This window comes from Bos mutus, chromosome 2 (genome assembly GCF_027580195.1).
Source record: "Bos mutus isolate GX-2022 chromosome 2, NWIPB_WYAK_1.1, whole genome shotgun sequence".
Lineage (NCBI taxonomy): Eukaryota > Metazoa > Chordata > Mammalia > Artiodactyla > Bovidae > Bos > Bos mutus.
Window position 1 is genome coordinate 20228031 of NC_091618.1, and position 17002 is coordinate 20245032.

Below are 17002 nucleotides of genomic sequence, written 5' to 3' on the forward strand. Positions count from 1 at the left end.
AATATTAAAGAGCTAATAATAGCTGAGATTTTTACAATCCAATGAAAGTCATGCATCTACAAATATAGGAAGCACAGCTTATGAAAATCAGCACAAATAAAATTTATACTTAGAAACATTTGGGTAAAACTTCAAAGATAAATAGAACATCTTAAAATCCATCAGAAAGAAAAGAAAGGAAGTGAAATCTAACTGAAAAGACTTCTTCTCACTGAAAACCAGAAAACAGTGCAATATTGTCTTTAGGAAGTTTTTTAAAAACTAAAAATTAACAGTTGTGAATCCAGCAAAAATATCTTTGAAGTGTAAGACAAAATAACAATTTCAGATTAAAAACTGAAGTTTAGCCCCAGGAGATCTTCACTAAAGAAACATATAGTTGGCCTTCTGTGTCCCTGGGTTCTACATCCAGGTACTCAACCAACTGCAGATCAAAAACAATTCCACGAAGCTCAAAAAAGCAAAATTGGAATTTGCAATGTGCCCAGCAACTATTTGGGTGGTGCTAGTGGTAAAGAATCTGCCTCCCAATACAGGAGACATAAGAGACGTAGGTTTGATCCCTGAGTCAGGAAGATCCCCTGGAAGAGGACATGGCAGCCCACCCTAGTATTCTTTCCTGGAGAATCCCACAGACAGAGGAATCTGGTGGGCTACAGTCCATAGGGTCACAACTGGGCATGCACACACCATTCCATGTTCTGCTTGTGGTGGTAGTTACATGCATCTATACAGATGTTAAGACTCCCAGAACTACACAACAAAAAAGTTGCTTTTAATGTACGCCAACTTAAGAGTCCATGTTACTATCTACAGTAACCACAATTTTCACACAAACTAAAATTTTTCATTGGCAGACCACCTTTCCTTTTCCATCTACCAAATCTGATTATTTATTTAAATGAATGAAATCCTCAAGTAACCAAAACTGAATTATTCATTTATCTAGTTATTTTCAGGATACACTCCTGAAAGCTGGTGCCATTTCCCCGTTTTTTGCTAAGCCAAGTCTAGCTATCATGTGAATCCAGTGTTTATAAAACACTTTACTGTAATGACATTAGTTATAACTATTGGATCAAAGCGTTACACAAATAAACCACATCATTTTTACAGTGCCAATACTGAAGTACCACCCATTCTGGATCCTAAAATACACATTTTAAGTCTCCAGTTTAGTGCAAAAAAAAAAAAAAAAATTAATAGTGACTATTTAATAACAGCAGTATTGATGTTTTGAAAGCATGTTTGCCACTTAATTGGCTTCAAGAAGTTTCAAAGTCATCTACTGGTAGAGCCCAATATGTTTTTGCAGCATAATTAAGTCATATGCAGATCCCCAGGAGTTTCAGTTTTAAGGACCACCACCCAGGTATGACTGCAACCAGATGGTGTGACTCATTCCATATGTCCACCAGTATGTTACTCTTAACTATGCCTCAAACAATCTTGCAAATAGCCATTTGTTCAACTCAAAAAACAATGTGTGCTGGATGAATAAGTAAGAAAGCTCATTTAGCTAGTTTTATTCACTGCTTTTCTCCTGCTGGAGGAAAAGCTGGTTCAAATATTTCATTAGGCTGTGGAAATTTAAGTGGTTTGCTAACGTTGGCATTAAGTTAAGAACGCCAATTTGACATTTAAATCTATCCCAATCTTACGGAATAAAAATATTGTATATAAATGTTCTGTATTATATAAATTATACATTTAAAATCTACAACAAATAGAAGATGCCTTTAACAAGTTACCAAAAATCTATAGATTTTTAATACCAAGATCTGTATATATTAGATAGTCCAGATATTAGTTTATCCAGAACTCAACTTTAAAATACACACACACACACACACCCCCATGGTGCAAACCATAATTTCTATTTGGAGTTTTTATTTTTAAAAGCCAGCAACACGACACTGAAAGGTCCTTGTAACATTTAGGGCAAGAACCTAAAAAAATAATACTCGGGTAACAATTTAAACCTAACTAATGCATTCCTGTTAACAGTGGACAAAACCCAAGAATGTCTTTACTACCTCTCTAAACCCTACTGAAAAGATAGCAAAGGAATAAAACAGTCATTCTTCCACAAAGAGAGGAATAGAGAACAAGGAGGGAACCCAAAGGCATACAGAAAATACAATACCAGCAGTAACCAACTATGCAGAGTAAAGAAAGCTAAAACGAAGCTCCTGTAGAGGTGGGAGAAGCCAACTAGAAGATGACTCCCACCACAGAATCCCTAAGAGTCACAAAAGCAATCAAGCCACAAGTTGGGGGATTTATGCAGGCTCAAAATTAGATTTCCAATTTCCCTACTTCCAAAAGACTGCTCCCCAGTGGCTCAGCTGATAAGAATCTGCCTGCAATGCAGGAGATTCAGGTTTGATCCCTGGGTCAGGAAGATCCCCTGGAGAAGGGAATGGCAACCCACTCCAGGATTCTTGCCTGAAGAATCCTATGGACAGAGGAGCCTGGCAAGCTACAGTTTATAAGATTTCAAAGAGTCAGACACGACTGAAGCAACTGAGCACACACACATACCAAATGCTAGGTAGGAAAATTTAATCTGCAGTGGTGGTGGTTGTAGTTCAGTCGCCAAATCGTGTCTGACTCTTTGCGACCCCGTAGTCTGCAGCACACCAGGTTCCTCCATCCTCCCCTATCTCTCAGAGTTTGCTCAAATTTCATGCCCATTGAGTCAGTTATGCTTTCTAACTGCTTATTTAATCTGGAGAGCCTATACCTAATACACTGTGGCAAGCTGAGGACTGCTACTGGGTATTATGCCAAAACCTGGAGACTTATCTGAGACTACACACTGAACAACAATAGATTCTATGTCCCCAGTCCCCTCCCTCAACCTGGCACTCAGAATGACAGTCAGACTTTTTTTATTCACCAAGAAGACTGGAGAAAAAAAATCTATGAACTAGAAAAAAAGCATGGATAGAAAGATCATATATACTCCCAAAGAGGGAGTGGAAAATGGGGCACAGAGAATGACTAGTAAGAATAGCATCAAACTTCTCAACAGCAATACTGAAGGTTTAAAGACAATGAAGCAATGTCTTAAAAACTGCAAGGGTTTTTTCACCTTGTGAATGTAGACAAAGTATTAATTTTAACATGAGGGCAGAATAAGACATTTTCAGCAATGCAGATATCAAAAATGATCTCCCATTAACCTTTAATCAAGAGGCTAATGGAAATGTGGGGATCCTGGAAAAAGAGGTTTCAACACAGGTTAGGCATGATGGGAATTTCCAGAACTAAGGTAGAAGAAGAAAGTCCAAAGACAACAGCTGCACAGCAGGCCTGCTGCTGCTGCTAAGTCGCTTCAGTTGTGTCTGACTCTGTGCAACCCCATAGACGGCAGCCCACGAGGCTCCCCCATCCCTGGGATTCTCCAGGCAAGAACACGGGAGTGGCTTGCCATTTCCTTCTCCAATGCATGAAAGTGAAAAGTGAAAGTGAAGTTGCTCTAGAGCACATTATTTCCAGATCAAAATGACAGAAGCACCCAGCATCTGACACACCTGATCATACTATAAAAAAGGTACATATCGCAGCCAGAGATAATTTTATGTGAGGAAATATTAATGAAATCCACATGGAAAACAAAGCAAATGAAGAAACCTAGACAATTATAAACTTCAGAGAGAAAAGTCTATATAAGAAAGAAAATGTAGTACTAACATATTATAGGACTTAGCTGAGACAGTATGTAGGAGAAGCCAATGGCACCCCACTCCAGTACTCTTATCTGGAAAATCCCATGGACGGAGGAGCCAGGTGGGCTGCAGTCCATGGGGTCTCGAAGGTCGGACACGACTGAGCGACTTCCCTTTCACTTTTCACTTTCCTGCATTGGAGAAGGAAATGGCAACCCACTCCAGTGTTCTTGCCTGGAGAATTCCAGCGATGGCGGAGCCTGGTGGGCTGCCATCTATGGGGTCACACAGAGTCGGACACGACTGAAGTGACTTAGCAGCAGCAGCAGAGACAGTATGTACATAACAGTAACATACTGTAGGACTTAGCTGAGACAGTATATACATAATAGTAACAAACTGTATGATTTAGTTGAGACAGTATGCACATAATGCAATAAGGTAAATACTTAATAGTGATTTAACCAAAACTGTGATAGTCTATTGAAGTAGATGCAGAGTACACATGCAAAGTGAGAGGAGTGTTAAGAGGGCCAAAGCCTTATCTTCACTCTTCCAGAGCAGAGAAGCCAAAGTTGAAAAAAAAAAGCTATAAGCCTGTTAGTTAGAAATACAAAGGCAAAAAGAGAAGGGAACAGACTGTCCATGATAAACAGAAATGGGGAAAGGGAAGAAGTGACTGCTGCTGCTCATTATAAGCCTTTTTAAACTATGTGCAAGTATTTTTTAAATTAAAATTAAATTAAAAAGTAAACAGAAAATATGGAAAATAAATGGTTCTTTCCCTTCAAAATGAAATTTGACACATAAACACACTGTATTCTTTAACTGAAGAAAAACCATTTCTAGAAAATATGAGGAATTTTTTTAAATTTCAAATTTCTCGTATTTCAAAAATATCAAGACTCTACTAGACATCAGCAATTTCTTTATAGAAGTACCTCTGAACACAAATGCTCCAAGTCAGAGCCAACAAGATTCATTAAGAGATAAAAGCTTGAAGAGAGAAATGAGGAAGTTTTCCCATCTTCCCACATTATTAGTTCTGCTGACTTTCTTACTTTCCCCATCAAAGATCTTGCAAAATTTAACACAAAAATGGGGCAAGAATAAAAATTTTTGGAATCTGACACTACAAGAAAAATCCCTCTTCTTTTCCTAAACATGTATGTTTCACTATGACTTCCATACCTGGTCTTCTATCTCCCTCTACAGAACCTAGACAGCATATTAAAAAGCAGAGACATTACTTTGGCAACAAAGGTCTGTCTAGTCAAGGCTATGGTTTTCCCAGTGGTAACGTATGGATGTGACAGTTGGACTGTAAAGAAAGCTGAGCGCTGAAGAATTGATGCTTTTGAACTGTGGTGTTGGAGAAGACTCTTGAGAGTCCCTTGGACTGCAAGGAGATCCAACCAGTCCATTCTAAAGGAGATCAGTCCTGGGTGTTCTTTGGAAGGACTGATGTTGAAGCTGAAACTCCAATACTTTGGCCACCTGATGTGAAGAGCTGACTCATTTAAAAAGCTCCTAACGCTGGGAAACATTGAGAGCAGGAGGAGAAGGGGACGACAGAGGGTGAGAATGGTTGGATGGCATCACTGACTCAACAGACATGAGTTTGAGTAAACTCCAGGAGTTGGTCATGGACAGGGAGGCCTGGTGTGCTGCGGTTCATGGGGTCGCAGACAGTCAGATATGATTGAGTGACTGAACTGAACTACAGAATAAAACCTATTACCTTTTCTGCACAAAAAGTGAAAGTGGCTCAGCCCTGTCCAGCTCTTTGCAACCCCATGGACTATTCAGTCCATGGAATTCTCCAAGTTAGAATACTGGAGTAGGCAGCTTTTCCCTTCTCCAGGGGATCTTTCCAACCCAGGGATAGAACCCAGGTGTCTGGAATTGCAGGAGGATTCTTTATCAGCTGAGTCACAACAGAAGCCCAAGAATATTGGAGTGGGTAGCCTATCCTTTCTCCAGCGGATATTCCCAACCCAGGAATCAAACCAGGATCTCCTTCACTGCAGGCAGATTCTTTACCACCTGAGATATCAGGGAAGCTCTTCTGCATAAAGGCCTTAAATTACTCAAAGATAGTGACCACATGTATAGCTCCGTAACCCCACGCCCTAGTTTTTTCTTTTTTAAGCTAATATACTTCTGGTCCCTGGAGCTATTCCGCTCATTCAGAATTTCAAACCTCCTTATCATCCTAACCAATTTTCTTACACCATGCTCCAGTTTGTTAATTCATCTCTTAAGCTAAGTAACTAGAATAAAAGCAGAGAGTAATTACGACTTCCTTCCCTGTAAAAGACAGTTATGATACCAATCAAAAGGAGACCATGTCTTACGCAGGAGTCTTTGGAAAAACACATTCTAACTTAAAAACAAAACAAAACAAAAAAAATTCATTCCCCATATATAGAACAATTCAAATAAGGTTCCCACCCCTCCTCTACTCTAAGTTAATAAATTTCATTCTAATCATGTCCAAGCAGGTGTTTTTAGGGTAACAGCTCTCATGAGTGAGGCTGAAAAGGATGTCTGGAGGAACCTATTAAACAAAGTACCCAAAGTTATGAACCATTTATCTTTTTTATATACATTAGAGGAATCCAAGGTGTATCAATCCTAGACAACGATTGATTTGATCAGGTGGACTGGGAAATGCATAACTGAGTGGGGGAAAAAACAAGCTAATGGCACCTAGTACTGAATATCTCCACAGAAGCTTCTTAAGAATGTAAGCATTATACATGTTGTACAGAAAAGACAGAAAATTATCACTTTGGGTATTTGCTTATTTTCCAAAGACTGTACTGAAACTAGACACAGAAGTTTCTAAAGAGGCAAAATATTTAAATTGAGGTCCAGAGGTCAGCAAGTTCCTTAAAAGAATGCTTTAATTCTTTTTATTTGTAAAACAACTCACTAATATTTAAAATTTTAATATAAATTTAATTAGATAAATGATACAACCACTGATTAAAGGTCAAAGTGCTTACAAACACACTGAACCAAATTCACAGACAAACGAAAGAAGAACACAGACAAACAATATAAAAATGCGTGGTAGCAAGTTAAGGTCAAATGATGTCACCATCCCTTGGGTTCCAAAGGACACCAAGACAGGAGGTGCTCACAACAGTTAAGAAGAGTCTTGCTATCTCTTGCTCCTTTCAACTGAGTTTCATGCTTATCTAGAGTCGTTTCATATACTACTAAATCATATTTACTTGGTATAGTATTTGGCAGGTTTTTGTTGTTGTTCAGTTACTAAGTCATCTCCAACTCTGAGAACCCATGGACCTTCTGTCCAGGCTCTTCTGCCAGGCTCCTGTGCACTGATTTCTCAGGCAAGAATATATGGAGTGGGTTGCCATTTCCTTCTCCAGATCTTCCCACCCAGATAAAGAATCTGAATCTCCTGCATTGGCAGGTGGTTGGTCCAACAGGGAAGCTCTATTTGATAGATATATAGTTTAATTAAACATTATATAAAACAATCACTTGAGTAAGAACTGTTTCCATGAAAATGAAGTATTTTAAAAACTCCACCAAATAGTCACTATGAAAAGCTGTTACTCAACTGTAGACAAGAAATGTAAAACATCTAAACTGAAAAGAGATCTAGAACAATTCAGCACTCAAACTGCTTTAAAAGTAGCTTAAAATTATAAAAATCTTTTATAACACAAAGTGAGTCTAAATTGTATCAAGGGGACGAAAATCTCATCAGCGGAACCATATTCAAAGAAAAGTCCTAGGTGTTACATAACGCTCTGGCAAATTAACAATTATATGCTAAAATTCAAAAACCTAAATTTTATCTGTGTGTATGTTTTTTAATGACTGTCTTTTTTTGATAAACCTAATGACTATCACTGTTTTTTTTCACTGCCTTTTTGGATAAATCTAACCACTATCAATCCTGAACACATGGTATGAGGGGTTTTAATTACAGTTCAAACACAAAAAATAGCAAAGTAATTAATTCCGGACAGGACAGATGTGCCAAATTCAAAAGAATCAATATCAGAACCAATCGCACCATAACCCATCACACTCACATGACATTAGTTTTTGAAGAAATTCAAAGAGCAGACATTTGAAGCTAGCTAAAACTACAATTTAAAGAAAAGCATGACATAACTATAAAACACAAAAATACACAATACATTAATAAACTGCCTGTCCTGCCCTTTAATATCCAATGAAGTAAAATCCACCATTAAAATCCCCCAAATACAGAATTCACAACAATTTACAATAAGCATTAGAGTGTAAGCTAACTTTACAATTTAAAGTTGTTAAGGATTACACTACTTTTCTTTATGACGGTTACTAGAATAACGCCTGACACAAGACTACTTAGTAATTGTAGCTTGTAATTATTATCTTATTTTTCATTTAAATATTTTAATTTTTGTATCCCCTGGATACACGTACTAGTGCCTGGACTTAATGAATATTTACTTAAAAAAAACCTCTGCCCTTCACAATTGAAAAAGTTATCAAAATAGCTTTCCCACTTAAACTGAAATTGTACTACACTGTCAAAATATTTTCACTGAATGTACCCATGCTGCCGCTGCTGCTAAGTCACTTCAGTCATGTCCGACTCTGTGCAACCCCACAGACGGCAGCCCACCAGGCTCCGCCGTCCCTGGGATTCTCCAGGCAAGAACACCGGAGTGGGTTGCCATTTCCTTCTCCAATGCATGAAAGTGAAAAGTGAAAGTGAAGTCACTCAGTGGTGTCCGACTCTTACTGACCCCATGGACTGCAGCCCACCAGGCTCCTCGGTCCATGGGATTTTTCAGGCAAGAGTACTGCTAGTGTACCAAAAAAAGTGAAAAGGGAATCAAAGATGTAAACTGCCACTTGTGACATCCATGAGGTTCTGAATATTATACACAGAGGTCCAAAAGGGTATTTGATTCAATCTACTCAAATGCTAGTGAATATATAAAAACAAATGCCTCTTTTCAATTGCCCAACTTTAATTTTAAAGTAAAAATTCTTATTAATAAAGATTCATCATAAGACTCAAAATGCACACAAAACTGAGTGTAGGTTACTATCTGTTTACATTTATCTACCTGTGAAATCCAAGTTTAAATGCACTGTCTACATAAAAGGGCTGGTATTAAGCAGCTGGACTAGATGTTTCTCAAATGTTATTTTTTATTTTTATCTAAACTCTCTCTGCAAACTAAATGAATCATTTTTTAAGTATAGAACAATTCTTATATTATTTACCAATTAATTAATGCTAACAATCTCCACAAAATAAATAATTTGGTCTAAACCTAGTCTTTTCATCAACTATAAGTTCGTTAACATGAAGGCGATATTTTATGCTGGCTATAATGGAATGCCATTTATAAGTCTGAATAGTTCCATAGATAGAAGCAGCAAGAATGACAAGTCAATCTGTTAGAACACCCCCTTTCTACCTCAGTGACAGTTTAATATACCTAAATCTGAAGTCTATTTTAAAGTTTCACAATCTTAATTCATTTACATATTTTAAATAAGCATCATACAAGCACAGAGTGCAATCATCTGAAAAAAAAAAAAAAACAGGAAATAAAAGATCAGCTCTGAGTCTAGTAATATTAACAAGATACTTGTTCAATTTATTTAACAAAGATACTGCTAAATAATAAAAAGGCATTTGACTATCTTAAAATTCATAATAGCAGATCAGATCAGATCAGTCACTCAGTCGTGTCTGACTCTGCGACCCCATGAATCGCAGCACGCCAGGCCTCCCTGTCCATCACCAACTCCCAGAGTTCACTCAGACTCGTCCATCGAGTCAGTGATGCCATCCAACCATCTCATCCTCTGTCGTCCCCTTCTCCTCCTGCCCCCCATCCCTCCCAGCAGCAGAGTCTTTTCCAATGAGTCAACTCTGCGCATGAGGTGGCTAAAGTACTGGAGTTTCAGCTTTAGCATCAGTCCTTCCAAAGAAATCCCAGGGCTGATCTCCTTTAGAATGGACTGGCTGGATCTCCTTGCAGTCCAAGGGACTCTCAAGAGTCTTCTCCAACACCACAGTTCAAAAGCATCAATTCTTCAGCGCTCAGTCTTCTTCACAGTCCAACTCTCACATCCATACATGACCACAGGAAAAACCGTAGTCAGTCAGTTTTCATTCCAATCCCAAAGAAAGGCAATGCCAAAGAATGCTCAAACTACCACACAGTTGCACTCATCTCACACGCTAGTAAAGTAATGCTCAAAATTCTCCAAGACAGGCTTCAGCAATACGTGAACTGTGAACTTCCTGATATTCAAGCTGGTTTTAGAAAAGGCAGAGGAACCAGAGATCAAATTGCCAACATCCGCTGGATCATGGAAAAAGCAAAAGAGTTCCAGAAAAACATCTATTTCTGCTTTATTGACTATGCCAAAGCCTTTGACTGTGTGGATCACAATCAACTGTGGAAAATTCTGAAAGAGATGGGAATACCAGATCACCTGATCTGCCTCTTGAGAAATTTGTATGCAGGTCAGGAAGCAACAGTTAGAACTGGACATGGAACAACAGACTGGTTCCAAATAGGAAAAGGAGTTTGTCAAGGCTGTATATTGTCACCCTGTTTATTTAACTTATAATAGCAGATACGATTTATTATGTATCAGCATTTTCTAGGCACATCAAGGTTTCTGAAAGGCAGCTAACATGCCTCAATTCATGTATGTATATTCCTGCTTAGCCCCATGCTCAAAAATAATATATGCTCAATTAATATTCAATGAAGTGTACCATTTAATCCTTTGAACAAACTTCAGGCATATTTTATCATCCTCTTCTCACAAATAAAGAAGCTGAGGGGATGGATCCAGGCCAACCCACACACAGTGGTCTTGCTCAATACTTTACCTTTGCTTAATACTTTGCCCTAAGTCACAAAGCTGGGCTTTCCTGATAGCTCAGTTGGTAAAGAATCCACCTGCAATGCAGGAGACCCCAGTTCAATTCTTGGGTCAGAAAGACCCGGTGGAGAAGGGATAGGCTATCCACTTCAGTATTCTTGGGCTTCCCTTGTGGCTCAGCTGGTAAAGAATCCACCTGCAATGCAGGACACCTGGGTTCAATCCCTGGGTTGGGAAGATCCCCTGGAGAAGGGCAAGGCTACCCACTCCAGTATTCTGACCTGGAGAATTGCATGGACTGTATAGTCACTCCATGGGGTTGCAAAGAGTTGGACACAACTGAGCAACTTTCACTTTCAAGTCACAAAGCTAGTGGTAGAGTTAAAATCTGACTTCATAATAAATATTCTTTCAATTACAGCATGTCATCTAAATATCAAAGACATAATTATCATTAAACTCAATAGCTATTATTCTTTAAGTACTTTCCTATATTATTGCTTTTCAAAGAAAAAATCCTCAGGAATTATTGTTCTTTCAGAATTTCTGAGTAGACATTTCATCTGGGATCCAGTCTTTCCTCCACAAGGATCCCACATTTCTGATTTGGGAATTCTATTTGGGATCTTTGTTATTCCAATAGTATCATCGTACAATGTATCCAATGAGGGTACTGGTTCTATGCAATCCATATGACCTAACCCAATCCAGAATGAATTGCAGAATTTCTGGAAGAGTTGTAACAGTAATATAAATTAAGGCAGCTGGGAGCAGCCGTCTTTGAATGAGGGAAATCTAGGCAACATCATTAAATCAGAGCATAAAGTTTCATTTTAAGACAAACAATACATTCCCCTCATATTCTTAAACCAACTTCAGTCACACTGAGTTAAATCTAAAGAATCCAAATCGATAAATTTTTTTATAAGGGTGCTTCTCATTTTATCATCTTTCATACATCGTTCCCTACTCATGGAATGTCCTGTCCCCTTCGTTAATAATGCTTCTCACCTACTGGGCAGCTATTATTAATATATATCCCAAGAGTCATGTGAGATGTCAGACATACAATATCTCTAATATTGAAAACTAACCTACATCCAAAATGCATAAGGTAAACCTCATCCTTGCCTTTCAAATGTGAGAAAATTCACACTCATAGAGGCTGAATGACATTCTCAATACTACACAGCTAATAAGTGGAGCCAGGATTCAAAACCAACTTTATCCAGTTCATAAGCATTAGTATTTGTTCTTTCACTACATAAAGCCACTGCCATGTGGCTCTTATCTTTAAAGGTCTTTGCTCAGCCATTAAGTCTTCTGTGAAGCTTTCCCTATTCATTTACATATATGGATAGCTCATTCAAAGAAATGAAATTACAATATATTGTAACTGTTTCCATACTGAGAATGTAAGCACCTGAAATACAGTGGGATCCCAACAGGACCAGTGCCTCCCATAGTACACGAAACAGGCCAAGCAATAAATATTTGTAGACTTACAACTAAAGATACAGAGTCCTATCTGTTACACATTAAACTCCATTAAAGTGAACAACTGGCATGTATGAGATAGCCTCTCATATATAATGTTTCTGAAATGCAAACACTCTAGGAAGAAACTTGTAAATAATTCTTCATATTACACATTTGTGGCAATAAATTCATACTTATAAACAGATACACAGAAAAGTCAGAAATTCAGAAGAGTAAATATATACATTGCTGTTGTTCAGTCCCTAAGTCACGTCTGACTCTGTGATCCTGTGGACTGCAGCACACCAGGCTTCCCTGTCCTTCACTCTCTCCTAGAGTTTGCTCAAACTCATGTCCATTGAGTCGATGACACCATCCAACCTCACATTCTCTGTTGCCCCCCTTCTCCTGCGGCCCTCAATCTTGCCCAGCATCAGGGTCTTTTCCAATGAGTTGGCTCTTCGCATCAGGTGGCCAAAGTTATTAGGGCTTCAGCAACAGTCCTTCCAATAAATATTCAGGGTTGATATCCTTTAGGATGGACTAGTTTGATCTCCCTGCTGTCCAAGGGGTTCTCAAGAGTCTTCTCCAGCACCACAATTTGAAAGCATCAAGTCTTCATCAATGCTTCATAAAGCATCAATTCTTTATGGTCCAACTCTCACATGCCTAAATGACTACTGGGAAAACCACAGCTTTGACTATACGGACCTTGGTCTGCAAAGAGATGTCTCTGCTTTTTTATACGCCGTCTAGGTTTGTCACAGCTTTTCCTCCAAGGAGCAAGCATCTTTTAATTTTATGGCTGCAGTCACTGTCCGCAGTGATTTTGGAGTCCAAGAAAATAAAATCTGCCACTGTTTCCTGTTTTTCCCAATTTATTTGCCATGAAGTGATGAGACTGGACATTTTTTCAAATCAAATACTTTAAATGTATTAAAGGACCTTGTGTTAAGTAAAAACACAGCCTACTTACTATGCAAAAAGTCAAGTACTACCCTCAAAACAAACTGGACTACAGCCTTCATTGTTTTAAAACCAAAGTTGCCCACAGTTTTTATTTGTAAATGTAAAGAATGAACCAGACTATCTCCTAAGCACTACCCAGCTCTAGGATTCTGTTGTAATTCAACAACATCACTAATTATCAACTTCTCAGAGTGCTTTCTTGATCCTACAATCTAAAAGTGACTTCTCAGAGAAGGTCTCTCCTCCTATCTTACTATTTCAGTGCACTCTTGCCCCTGACATTTTTCTCACTTGATTACTTACTATGTTACCATCTCCCCAACAAGAATGTAAGCACCAAGAGAACAAAAGACCTTGCTCTATTCATCAGCACTCCCCAAGGCTTTACAGAGAACCTAGTAGGCACCCAATAAATATGTTAAAGAAATAATCATCATGGGAGACATCTTTGCCCAACTTCGGAAGATGAAAAATCGTACATAACTGGGCATGCCTTACATTTTCCAAAAAAAAAAAAAAATCAAGTTTTCTCACATATTATACACTTTGCCTCAAGATTAATCTTACAAAGTTTCTGGAGGGGAAGGGGGAGACCAAATAATTGATTTCAAAGAATGGAACGAGAGAAAGAATTTGAGTAGATGTTTGATATAACAAAGGTTTTAAGACCATTTAGTAATCACCTCTTCGTTGGTAACTTACTACAAGATAATTTAGTGTATAAAAACAACTTAGTTCCAGAATCAACTATAAACTCTCAAAAAAAAAAAAAAAAAAAAAAGAAAAACCTTCTATCTCAGCAACAAACATCTTAATAGAAAAAAAACAGCTTAATGAAGAAAAGAGGAACAAATGCAAACCATTCCAGTAATTCAAGACGGCAGTCTCCCTTTTCCTGAAACAATACTGTCCTCCATCTCTTCTCGTTTCTGTGTACACGACAGGACACTTGGGTATTGATGGGGAAATCTTACAGATAACACCACCACCATATGGACAATGACACAGCTCCTAGTCAGTCCCTTACTTCCATTTAAAACTTTACCCCAACTCTTCAAGGCTCTCTTTGGGTCATAAAGCTGAAGTCCCACAATCTCACGCCTGCTTTCTCTGGCTCCTTCTCCCGCAATTAAACGCGGACCCTCTCCCCTCCCCTCAACTTTTCCCCTGGGATTCCCATCTCTGCCATCAAAACATTTTAACCCCGCTACTATTTCTAAGTGCTGGCTTTCTCAGTGTCCTAGGAACTCTGGATCCAAGAGAAAAAAAAAAACAAACATGCTAAGCGTCCCTGCTCTCTCTCCCACCCCAGCCTTACCCACCACCCCTCTACCGGGGACCCAGCAGGTGCCTCGCTAGGGACCGCCGCGCCCCGGCCGAGAGGCGGGGCACACAAAGGACCCGCGAGGCCCTCCCAGCCTCCTCCCGTCCTCCCACTGCAGCTCCAGCGGGTCTGCGCTCCCGGGCTAGCGGAGGCCCGAGGGAGGCGGGCAGGCGCCGGCTCCGCGGGGACCAGAGATGCTCACCCCGGGCGCCCTCTCCCGACCCCGACCCCGCCCACACCCCAGCCACCAAGGCTACCCACCCCCGCGCCGGGCCTGGACCCTCGCCCGGCGAAAACCGAAAGCGCATCCCCGGCCTCGCGGGCCCAGCGCATCCCGGCCCATGGTCCCGAGCCGCGTGAGGCCCCCCGCGCGGCCAACCGCTCCCCACGCCCGAGGAAGGGCCGGCCGCCCGCCCGGCCGCCCCGCACTCACAGACTGCCGGAGCAGGAGGTACAGACGAAGGAGCCGACCGTCATGTTCACGTAGGTGGGGCCGCGCTGGTCGCAGTCGAAGCACTTTCGGTTGTGCGGGAGGCCGGTCATGTCCCGCAGCATCTTCAAGTGCTTCTCCTCCTGCTTCCGCTTCGCGCTGGCCGCCATGGCCGCGGCGCCGAGCGAGGAGGCCGGCAGGGCCGGGAGCCGGGCGGCGCTGCGCCGGGGACCCTGCGGTCCCACCGGCCGCCCTGGCCGCGGCCGCCGCCCTCCGTCAGCGCGCGCCGCCCGCGCCGGACCCGGGCCGCTGCGGCTCGACTCGACCGGGCTGAGCGCGAGGCGGACACGCTGCGGAGCGAGGGCTGACGGGCCACGCGAACCGGCCCGACGGTCGTGGGACAACCGCCGCCGCCGCCTTCCCGACTTCTCCTGAGGGGAAAAGACGAGGAAGCGGGGACGGCAAGAAGAGGCCCGCCCCGGGCGGCCGGAGGCCAAGTGTCGGCTCGCGCCCTCTGCTGGCCGGGAGGAGTTACTGCGGCCGCACTTGCAGGCAAAGCGCATTAGTTGGGTTGCCTTCCTCCCCCTGCCTGAAGGGGTTCAAGGGCTGCCCAGTGCTTTGGGGATAATTCAGAGTTCATCACCCTGTGTCCTAAACAGCTCTCCATCCGTCTAGCCCAGGTTGCCTCTCTCACTTCATCCTAATCTACTCAGCCACACGGGATTTCCATTTGGATCCCGAACACAGTAAGCTCCCTCTTGAGTCAGGAACCCTTGCCGGGGCTGTACACTCTATAGCAGGGTTTCTCCGCTATGCCTCTGTTGGCATTTTGGACTAGATGATTTCTTGGTGTGGAGACTGCCCTGTGCCGTGTAGGATATTGAACGTCATCTCTGGCCTTGACCCACTAGATGCCAGAATGACCTCCCCACCCCATGCCATGTTGCTGTGGCAACCGAAAATTCCCTGAGGTTGCTAAATGTGGAGTCATGGTAGAGGGAGGTGAAATCCACCTGGCTGAGAACCACTGCTACACGTGGGAGGCTGTTATCCATGCGCCCACTGCAGGCAACTTCTGTAAGCCCAATCAACCTACTTAATATTGCAGCCCGGAGGATCTGCAACATTTCCACCTGAAAATTTCCACGTTCAGGAAAATCACCCGCAGTGAAATGGCTGTGCTGTGTTTTCTTCATAGTTCTGGCTATTTAAAATCCTGTTCCTGCTACTCTAGAAGAGATTAAGGGAAAGCAAGCCCTGCTCACTCCCTTAATCTTATCAGAGACCCCCACCTTTGACCCACTGTTATAAAGTAAATAAAATCCTACTCCTTCTTTAGTGTTTACTGTGTTTTCCCTGGGATCTCCCTTTAAGGCTCCAAATAACCTGGACCCCACTGTTTTCTTCTCTGCTCCATCCCCTAGAGCTGCAGGCTGGGTGCTTAGTATTTATGGAATGAGTGCATTATGTATCTCACTTAATCTTCACAAGATCCCTTAAGGGTAAGCCTTATGGTTCTTACAATCGGGAAGCCAACACTCTAGAGGATTAAGTAAATTTACCCTTGGATATACATGGGTTGGCCCAGACAGTCAGACTGCAGAACTCAAATCTCTTAATCACTCCAGGAATCCACAGCCAGCAGGATGTTAAAAATCATTCTTGTCCCTCGTTTCCCCAGGGAGTATCCAGGAAGACCCAGAGAGTCCAGAGTCCCTCAGCCAGTGAATAGGAAAGTAAGATTAGAATCCAGGTTTCCTATTGCCAAGGCTAGCCTCCAGATCTCCAGTGAAAGTGACTGGACAAGTCGACCAAATGAGACTTCATATTACTAGTAATAATAATGTGTTTAATAGTAAAAGAAAAGGATTGACAGATTTTGGATTGGCCAATGAATTTTTAACTTAGGCTCGACTCGTGACTCAGACAGTGAAGAATCCACCTGCAGTGCAGGAGACCCAGGTTCCATCCATGGGTTGGGAAGCTCCCCTGGAGATGGGAATGGTTACCCACTCGAGTATTCTGGCCTGGAGAATTCCATGGACAGAGGAGCCTGGTGGACTACAGTCCATGGGCTCGAAAAAAGAGGGACACAACTGAGGGAGTAACACTTTTACAATGCCATCAGCACATGTAAAAAATTAATAATTCCTTAAAATCCTCATATATCCCATCAGAGTTCAAAGTTCCAATTATCAATGTTTAAAAAAAATTTTTTTTACAGTTTATTTG

The 17002-nt window shown here is 41.4% G+C and overlaps 1 protein-coding gene across 5 annotated transcripts in view; it reads right to left on the bottom strand.

Moving 5' to 3' along the window:
• Window positions 1-15221, bottom strand: part of AGFG1 (ArfGAP with FG repeats 1) — an 81231-nt gene extending 66010 nt beyond the window's left edge. For 2 of the 5 annotated variants that reach the window (XM_070385621.1, XM_070385615.1), the window contains exon 1: window positions 14774-15221. In XM_070385621.1, coding sequence (XP_070241722.1) covers window positions 14774-14940 — 167 coding nt within the window. In that variant the 5' untranslated portion in view covers window positions 14941-15221. The remainder of the gene's footprint in view (window positions 1-14773) is intronic. The other 3 variants (XM_070385626.1, XM_070385617.1, XM_070385629.1) reach the window with 2 other exon arrangements.
• Between the last annotated feature and the right edge of the window lie 1781 nt (window positions 15222-17002).